General features: G+C 33.7%; 1 protein-coding gene across 2 annotated transcripts in view; it reads right to left on the bottom strand.

The window, feature by feature from the left end:
* pkp1a (plakophilin 1a) overlaps nucleotides 1–10065 on the bottom strand; it is a 23936-nt gene extending 13871 nt beyond the window's left edge. For both annotated transcript variants that reach the window (XM_016497641.1, XM_016497642.1), the window contains exons 1-2: nucleotides 9825–10065; nucleotides 6124–6239 (exon numbers count right to left, since the gene is read on the bottom strand). In XM_016497641.1, coding sequence (XP_016353127.1) covers nucleotides 6124–6239; nucleotides 9825–10002 — 294 coding nt within the window. In that variant the 5' untranslated portion in view covers nucleotides 10003–10065. The remainder of the gene's footprint in view (nucleotides 1–6123; nucleotides 6240–9824) is intronic.
* Nucleotides 10066–10294: the final 229 nt, after the last annotated feature.

The raw sequence follows: 10294 nt of genomic DNA on the forward strand, positions 1-10294 counted from the left end.
CCAATGGGCCTGAATTAAAAAAATTCTGCAAAGAAGAGTGGGCCAAAATTCCTCCACAGTGATTTGAAAGACTCATTGCCAGTTATCACAAACGCTTGATTGCAGTTGTTGCTGCAAAGGGTGGCACAACCAGTTATTAGATTTAGGGGGTAATTACTTTTTCACGTAGTGCCAGGCAGGTTTGGACAGCTTGTTCCCTTAATAAATGAAATCATTATTTCAAAACTGCATTTTGTATTTACTCAGGTTATCTTTGCGTAATATTGAAATTCGTTTGATGATCTGAATCTTTTAAGTTTGACGAATATGCAAAAAATAAAAAAAAAACAGGAAGGGGGCAGTGAGCGCAAGCTACATTAAAGTGATTATTACGTTTTGAATATGGATATTTTTCTAACAAAAACGCTCCGACTGGATTCGTCTGAAAGAAGAAAGTCATATAAACCTAGGATGACTTGAGGGTGCATAATTTATGGGCTAATTTTCATTTTTGGGTAAACTAACCCTTTAATGGTATGTTTTTTGTTTGTTGTTGTCTCATACGTTTAAGATATGCTGTTATTTGTAAATGCTACTGCTTATGATAGCTTTTAATATACGGTTTTATTCTGATTAAAGCTTTAATACAGCACGGCAACCGCGTGCGCGTTTATGTTTAACACTTCTCAAAGTTATGTGAAAAAATATCTGTCTGTCTATACACAAATTGTATAATTGGAACACTTCATTGTTGGAGCTGAGCTGATGATATGAATGAGAGAGAGAGAGAGAGAGAGAGAGAGAGAGAGAAAGATGCAGAGCAGTGGACACGAGGAACAGGATTAAGAACCGCTGCTTTAGAACATTGATTTTGAATCTTGTGAATCCATTAAAATCGTTAGAAGACAGAATCACGATTCATATGAATAGATGTTTTTTGCATCCCTAGTTTTTGATGGCATGGCAACAACTCTTCCTCTTCTCTATAAAAGCAGTGCAACATGGCCTCGCCCCCTTTGTTGCATGTTCCCGGGGGTAGGGTTATGTCAATTTCTGGGTTTGTGATGTCACAAACCCGGGAAGTTACTCGTTGTAGTCCCTACGAGCCATTTTTATAGGCATTAAACTGCCAGAATTTTAAAAGACGATATCTCCGTTTGCACTGAACTTTCAGCATCTTAAAGGGTTAGTTCACCCAAAAATTAATTACTCGCCCTCATGTCGTTCCAAACCCGTAAGACCTCCGTTCATCTTCGGAACACAATTTAAGATATTTTTGATGCATCCCGAGAGCTCTCTGACCCTCCCATAGACAGCAAGGATCCTTACACGATCAAGGTCCAGAAACATAGCAAGGAGATCGGTAAAATAATCCATGTGACATCAGGGGTTCAACCGTAATTTTATAAAGTCGTTTTTATAAAGTTTTATTTGAATAAAGTCGTTATTTTTTTTTATTTTGCGCACAAAAAGTATTATTGCTGCTTCGTAAAATTACAGTTGAACCCCTGATGCCACACAGATTATTTGCTGATGCCACACAGATTATTTTGATGTCCTTGCTATGTTTCTGGACCTTGATCGTGTAAGGATCATTGCTGTCTATGGAGGGTCAGAGAGCTCTCAGATTCCATCAAAAATATCTTAATTTGTGTTCCGAAGATGAACGAAGGTCTTACGGGTTTAGAACGACATGAGGGTTAGTAATTAATGACAGAATTTTCATTTTGGGTGAACTATCCCTTTAAATTTGCAGATATTGTTTATGCTCAAACAGCAACATTACACACTAACTAAAGTTAAAAAAGTGAAATCACAATCAACCACCCCTTTAATTAAAATATTTCTTTTCTGATGTTTTGGCTACACATTTTTGATCTCATTACTTTGGGTGGAGTCTGCTCCAATTGTAAAATTATGACATTCTCTAGGATAACATGTATAATGCATTATATGCTGTACTATCAAAACATTTTGACAGACACATTATTTTAAACTCTAGTTGCCTTATCTATTCTATTTTGGTGCTGCTGACTGCATTTCGTCTGCTTTTCTTTCCCTTTTGATTTTGCAAACTGAGTTACAATCAAAATAATTTTCTGCGGTAATGGTAATGATAGAGCTTAAACATTTAACTCAGCATATTCCTTTACCACAGTCATGCAGAGCGGGGCAAGAAAGACCTGTGAAAGGGAGGAGCAAACATTTCTTGAGGTCAAATGTTGTACATTCAAACGAACACTACAGTAATTTGGTTCATCTGTTACTTGGCAGAAGCAGCCAGATAGAAACCAAAATGGACAGGTTGCGTGACATACCCCAATCCAAAAAAACAAAACAAAAACCCACAAACAAAACGAACTTTCAATCCAGACTACATTAAATATGGGTTGGCTTGCAATAAGGATAAACACGGTCTGTACCGATTACAATATGTACTGTAAATGATTGTTTGCTGAGAGCATGAACTCATCGAAATTCAAGAGATACAGTGGGTACGGAAAGTATTCAGACCCCCTTCAATTTTTCACTCTTTGTTGTATTGCAGCCATTTGCTAAAATCATTTAAGTTAATTTTTTTTCCTCATTAATGTGAAGGGGGTCTGAATACTTTCCGTACCCACTGTATTTTTTTTTTGTCAATATGATTTTCATTAAAAAAAATGTATTTTACATTTTTAGTTATTTTAGTACATCAAGATAAACTAAAAGAAAATGAAAATGCTGCCTTGACAACTAGCTTATTTGTTTTTGTACTTTATTTCAGTTAAAGTTTTGTTTCAAGTAACATAAAATTGTTTTATGGTTTTATTTTTATGTGAACTATAATAACCCTGATGTGTATCCTTTACTTGTTATTAAGAATCTGAATGGTATTACTTTATTTGCCGTTGACAGTACTACTGATCTTTTTCCCTAGAATCACACAGCCGGCTCCGATTGATTTAAGTAATATAAAATCAATGATTTACTGGTCATATGACCATGCACACAATCTATTATATCCCTGTCATATTCTGATTGGGTGTGTTTCTTTGGCAACTGGCCATTAACACCCCTGCTAATGAGAGACTTTACTGTAAATAATTAACTTTAACCCTCCAATTTATGATAAATTGATCACTAGGCAGCAATACCCTGGAACTGAGAGATTGGGAGAACTGTGTCAAAAATTAAATAAAACTGCTACAGCACTACCAGTAGATCTAGATGAAACATGCAGGGCATAATTAAGTTGCTCTGCAATAAGTTTATTTACATGAACAGCACTGTCCCATAAAGATCTGTATTCTGGCTAAAGGAATAGTTCATCCAAAAAATGAAAATTTGCTAAAAAATGTACTCAACCTCAGGCCATGCAAGATGTAGATGAGTTGGGTTCTTCATAAGAATAGATTTGGAGAAATGTAGCATCACATCAGTTGCTCACCAGTGGATCCTCTGCAGTGAATGGGTGCTGTCAGAATGAGAGTCCAAACAGCTGATAAAAACATCACAATAATCCACAAGTAATCCACACCACTCCAGTCTATCAGTTAATGTCTTGTGAAGCAAAAACTTGCATGTTTATAAGAAACAAATCCATCATTAAGGTGTTTTACCTTCTAACTGTTGCTTTTGGACAAAATGCATAATTGATAAACACTTCCTCCAGTGAGAAAAGTCCATCAAACTCCACACACATATTTGTTTTGAACTGTTTTGGCTTGTAAACAGTGCTTGATCTGTGCATATTTCTCTCCTGATTCATATGAAATTACTTTGAAAGAAAAAAACATTATTACGGATTGAGGACTCGTATTTGTAATGGATAATGGATTTGTTTCTTACAAACACACAGCTTTTCACTTCACAAGACATTAACCGATGGACTGGAGTGGTGTGGATTATTGTGGTGTTTTTATCAGCTGTTTGGACTCTCATTCTGACGGCACCCATTCACTGCAGAGGATCCATTGGTGAGCAAGTGATGTGATGCTTAATTTCTCCAATTCTGATGATGAAGAAACAAACTCATCTACATCTTGGATGGCCTGAGGGTAAATTTTAAGCTAATTTTTAAATTTTTCTGGGTGAACCAATAAAGTATTAAACTATTAATTACGATTTTTGTTTCCGGTAATTCTGCAATCTGCATTGTGATTTAACTCATAAAATTATTTTTCATGTCACTGACAAATGCACACAAAAGTGCAAAAAGGTAGCTTAAAAGTAGTGTTTGCATGACAATCAACTGTATGTAACGAGAATATGACCAAATTCTGATTGATATTAATATTACACAGTATATACAGACACACTGTCTATGTCAAAGAAAGTTAAAGTTAAGAAGTAATGACACATTTTTCATAAATGCACAAAACCATTTCACAACAATTTCACTGTGATGCTTTGAAACACAAAACCTTCTTATCCTTCCATCTTTCAATACAAATGTATTCATTAAATCGGACACCATTCCTGCAGCTCTTATCGGGAAAGAAACAAAAGCTGGTCTGATCAAAGTTAAACTACAAAACATTATAATCTCATAATAAATGGCCCTGTAGCCGATTTGATCTAGTATCTTGCAATAATAAACATTTCATATCTTTTCCATCATATCTTTTTAGAAGTTGCCATTCAATAGAGCATAATAAAACAAAGTAACCCCCTCCTTTCTTAGGAAATGTTTACAGAACAAATGCTGAACACAGAGCACATTCTTAGGTATTACGCTGCAATGTTGTTGCATAAACAAAATGCACTTGGTTTAAGAATATACATACACACCGGGAACAAAACGAGCAAAACTGTTCCACCAGCCTTCTTCTTCACAACAGCAACCAGCTTGTTTCATATCACAATACCAAAGACTGCTGTGTTAGTGTGCTAATTCACAGATGCTGAAACTTAAATATCTATTGAAAAGGAAATGCAATGCTAAAGACTGAATACCACAATCATGCTCGGTCATATTATAAACTAAAATGAAAACCAAAAATATACATTATATTTGCAGGAATAAAATACTGTAATGCAAAAAAATATCATTTTCTTTACTGTAATGTATCTGGATGTTTTAATTTTGAATTTGTCTTTAATTCTTCAAACAGTCTTCTGATTTTCTTTTAGATTATCATTACTGTAATATAGGGTAAAGGTACCTATTAAGCTCACCAAAATCTACATTGAACACACATTGTTTTTATTTGTCACGCGTCTCCGAGCAACAATGTGCACATTTCTGTGTGAGTGATCGGAAGACATTTAAAGTCTGGTAGTGTATGATGCCCAGTTTTCCTTTGCGACTTAAAGTGACAAAAATCGGTTTATATTTGAAGTCTGTTTATGAAGTATTTATACAGACGTTCAAAGTAGAAGAGCTTAAAGAGAGCACACTGAGCTTAATTGGAGCAGCAACAATTTTTAATACATTTCATGTAATATTTATTAAAATGACAAGATTTTGCAAAATAAATCATCTAGGTCATGTATTAAGTTTATACATATTTTATTATGAACAACTATTATTAACAATATCTAGGAAATTATGCTTTTTCTTGTATAGCTGTATGCGAACTGTAAAGTGTATTTAGGAGCACAAGTATGTTTTATGAATTTTAAGCTATCGTAAATTGTATAATTAAACATCTTAATTATCATTTTAAGAAGTCTTAAATTTGGGGATGGAAAAATGGGAATCGCTAAACAACATGTTTTGTTATTATTAAACTTGCTTGTAAATGTCTCCTTGTATCCTTTTTTAAAGAAAAACACATTATTTAATCAAATTTCCATTGTGTCCCTAAAGATATTTAATGTGCTCCTAAAGTTTTCAAAGCACACGTGTCCCTTGGGAAAAAAATAAGCATCAAGCTCTGCTTATATCAAATTCCATCAAAAACCGCCAACTATCAATTATGGAAAGAAGGATTTTATTCCAATTCAGTAATATACTACTAAAATTGAGTCAATTTCATTTGCTGAATATCAAAATACTTATATGAGTTACGTGGAGAAGCAGAATTGTCAGTTGTGCACAGCCAAACACGTGTCTGCCGTGACAACGAAACTCTAGGCAACAATCATAAATCAGTGTAGTCAAGCAGTACAGTATATATAAATCATGCTGCGGCGCACATAGTGTGTGTGAGACTTTACCATTCTGCTGTGGCTGCTTGTCATGTTGGAGCTGCTAAATTTGAAGAGTGTGTCGTTCAGTTTTGTTGGTGAGAACTGGAATTTAGGCTCACTGTATTCTGTCGCCGATGCCGGAGCTACAAGTACAAACAAATTTTCAAATGACATAATTAGACTAATTTACTAGTGACTAGACTTGATAATTAAACATGATACGTTTAGTGAATGTCTAGTTCAAATAGTTAAACATGCACTGTAAAAAAAAATCTGTGACATTTACGGTAAAATACCGGCAGCTGTGGTATTTTTTGTGGGACAGAACTTCACCGTACAAAATGCGGTAGCAACATTTTAGGTTTTACAGATTTAACTTAAATTCACAATAAAATACCGTATTTCATTAACTGATATAATGTTAATAAACCAACATACTGAAGTGTTAATATCTGTTTTGAACCATTGAAATGCACTGATAACCACCAAAAACAGGTGGTGATGAGAAAGTCACATGATGAACCAAAGCCCATCACAAGCAGCTTTTCTACGATCTGAGGAGGCCAATACTTATATATAGAAGGTGCGCAGTGTCATTCACACAAACACTAAACCCCATCATGGTGACACATGATACTGAAATAATGCAATAAACATTAATTTAACAACATTAGATGTAAGATAAAACCCTAATGTACACATCTAATAAGAAAAAACGAAGAAGAAACATGTTATTTCAACAACAAAAACACATCAAATATGAAGTGTCATGCAGGGAATTCTGGGAGTGTCAATTTTCGGTTTTTCACTGTAAATTATACAATGACTTTTTCTTTTTCACTTCCAAAAACTGTATTTTACTGTAAAATTACATTAAATGTAATTACATTTATTCACCATATATAGTATGGAAACTTACTGTTAACCAGTTAACAAGTTTTTACTATAGCATTTTTACAGTCTTTTACTGTTAAAATCACAATCATTTTTTACAGTGTGAATAACAACATTTATTTAAACAAAAATGTATTTTTGTTTTTTTTCAAAAGTTTCTCTTTGTTTGATTGTAGGGCTGCAAAATGTGCCCCAAAATTTTGTAATTATAAATAAATATAACTATAATAATAATACAAAATATTATTATTATTACAAAAGAAAAACAATTACTATAATAAACAAATCAAGAAATTTAAGAAAAAAATTAGATAATCATATTAATTTTATGGTGCAACTGTAAAATTACAATACCAATGCATATGGCTGTCCTAATTTACTAATTTGAAAACTTTAAAACACCAAACTTTTATTTTGACAAACTCGTTTTGAAACACTAAACTTTATTAGGCATGTAATAATCGCATTAAGCCATATCACGATTTTGTTTTAATTTCGATCAATCATACAGCACTATCCAAATGTCTCACTTATATGCAATATAAGTTTAATTTGCAAAATTTATCTAAATAGATCAATAATTATTATATATGTACTAACCCTATATAATAACTTCCATTAATAGCATTAACAAACATCATTAACGCTACATTAACATCATGTGTCAGCAGAGCGACGTGATATACTCCTAATGAAACTACTTTAAACTACAAAAATAAGTTTCTAATTCTTGCATAATTACACATGCAGTATTCTACCTATATACATGCTAATAAAGAAACATATATATCATAGGACTATTTACATTAATATGTGAAAACGTACACGCAGCACTTGAAATGCACACTTTCTCTTAAATATGAATAAAATTTTATCCAAGCATTTGGTGCAAAAAATGTTAATTTTTATGTTTTTTTTTTGTCAGCAACCCGCATTCAGATATTCTGAAAATATCATTGAACTTCATATACTGTATATTTGCACATGAAATATTGGCATGTTATGAATTAAGTCTGTTATTAAAGCGTGCAATAAAATACAACATGCAACTGTGTTAAACAAGACACATTATTCTCTCTTATTATTCACTTAGCAAAAACCCTTGAGATATTAAATGTAACTGAACTGAATGAAAATCAGCAAATTTCTGCACTAGACAGTGCATCACTTCTAAACACTGGGTGGATTATGTCTGTGTCTCAAAGCTTATAGTGAGCTGCCTACCTAGACAGCATTTTGGGCAGCATATTAGCTCACAAAAATGTGAAAGTACAGTATATTCCTGGCTAATGACTGTTGTACTCTCAGTCATTTTTACAGTAGCGGTTCTAGGATTTTTTACAATTAAATGATGTCTGTATACTGTGACCTCACAGACAGACATACAGTAATCACAAGTGTCTGTGTTACAGTTATCGCTTGTATATTTACAGATGAACTGTAATGCTGTGATGGCCACAGAATACGTAACATTTTTACTTTGAAGTACATTTTCAATTGTTTTAATAATCGTTAAAAAGTATACTTATTTTGTCGTTTTGATTAACATACTAAAGCACAAGTACTTGATTACTGTGTTATTTCACATTACATTTAAAGGTAATACATTTTAAATGAACTAAAATTCAACTTCATTACAAATGTGTAATTACAAATATATTTAAATACATGACGTAATATTCAAAGGAGTGGCATTAAAGTATATTCTAGTTGATCATATATGCTTTTCAGTACATTCAGCAATACACTTTAACTATATTTCAAATACAATAGAATTAATTATGACATTACATATAATGAGCTACTAAAGTGGGTCAAAAAGCTTTCTAAAGTTTGGCTAATTGCACTTAATATAAATGTAAACTGTAATGCATTTTCATTGAATTGTTCAATAAATAACATGCAATTAAGTGTTTGAAAACATTACATTCAGTTATTTTTCTTTTAAAGTAGCTACATACTTTCCATAATAAGTACTCTTTGTATAAGTATGCTAAAGCATAATTCTTTTTCACAAGGGAAAGTTTGTTCTGTTGCAGTTTTCGCTGTCATGTGTACTTACAATACTATTATTTTGTGATGCAAGTTTTTTTTTTATCAATAATTATGTTCAATATTGCTGACCTTTGAGTACTTGTCGAGTGTTTACAACTCATACTAAAGGTTTATCAGAGATAAAAACAGTGTTGCATGCCCAAAGGAATAAACAATGAAAAATGTTTTAATAAATAATTACTAGATAAGTCTCAATTGTTTACTGAAAACTAATATTATTCTACACTACATTGTACAATATTGCCACACAGTAGACTGCAAGTTGTTTATACTTGCTTCCAGCCAAATGGAACATTAATAAATCATGAGGATTTCAAAACACAACTAAACTATATCACACAATGCGTGCTATGATTATGTTTACAGTAATTTGTTATGAAACAGTGACCTGGAATTCATTGACTTCACATAGAAACATACTTAAATGTAAGATTAAATGTTTCACTTCAACATACTGCACTGTATTTGCAGCATGGGGTAACGTGTGTGTAGGCTATATCAGACCCAAAAATGCAGTGTAGGTAGGCTTCTAGTTCACATGGCTTTGAGACACGCCCGTCAAAAACTCTTGTTTGAGATATTGATTACAAATGAATGCAGTTTTGCTTCAAAGACCTGCTTGAACTTGCTAATGAAAAAAAAAACAAGTTTTCATGCAGATACTGCCAAACAAGCATGCAGTCCTTGTTAGTGAAGTTTATTAAAGTTGTAAGATTTATTTCACGCTGTCTCACTGGCATTATAACTGATGCCTGTGTGCATATAAACAGCGCACTTACTTGTTGGCGACGAAATGGAGTCATTCTTGACCATCTTCGACTTGCTTCTCTTTATGGTGTTAACCTGCTCCAGGACGCGCTGCTGCCCCGTCCGCTGTTTTTTGTCGGAGGGCAGTACCAGAGAGGTGTCCTCCGTAGAGACAGTGCCCAGAGCCGAGCGAATCGGTTCGGCAGTCATCGCTGCTCTCAGTGATTCTGCTCACACTTACGGCCAAACCCGACAACACCGACCTCCCGTCCGGCTGCGGATATAGCGAGAGTCTGTGTGCTCTTCAGTGGAGAACCACACCTAAGGTCACGCCCATCTGATGTGCACGCTGCGGACCAATCACAGGTCCACATTCACTCTTTAAACCTGTCAATTACCTGGCGTTTCCTAGCAACCCGGTTTAATAGCGCATTTGTAGTTCACAAGCATCTATCTATCTATCTATCTATCTATCTATCTATCTATCTATCTATCTCTGTCT

This window comes from Sinocyclocheilus anshuiensis, unplaced genomic scaffold (genome assembly GCF_001515605.1).
Source record: "Sinocyclocheilus anshuiensis isolate Anshui unplaced genomic scaffold, SAMN03320099.WGS_v1.1 scaffold130, whole genome shotgun sequence".
In the NCBI taxonomy this organism is placed as follows: domain Eukaryota; kingdom Metazoa; phylum Chordata; class Actinopteri; order Cypriniformes; family Cyprinidae; genus Sinocyclocheilus; species Sinocyclocheilus anshuiensis.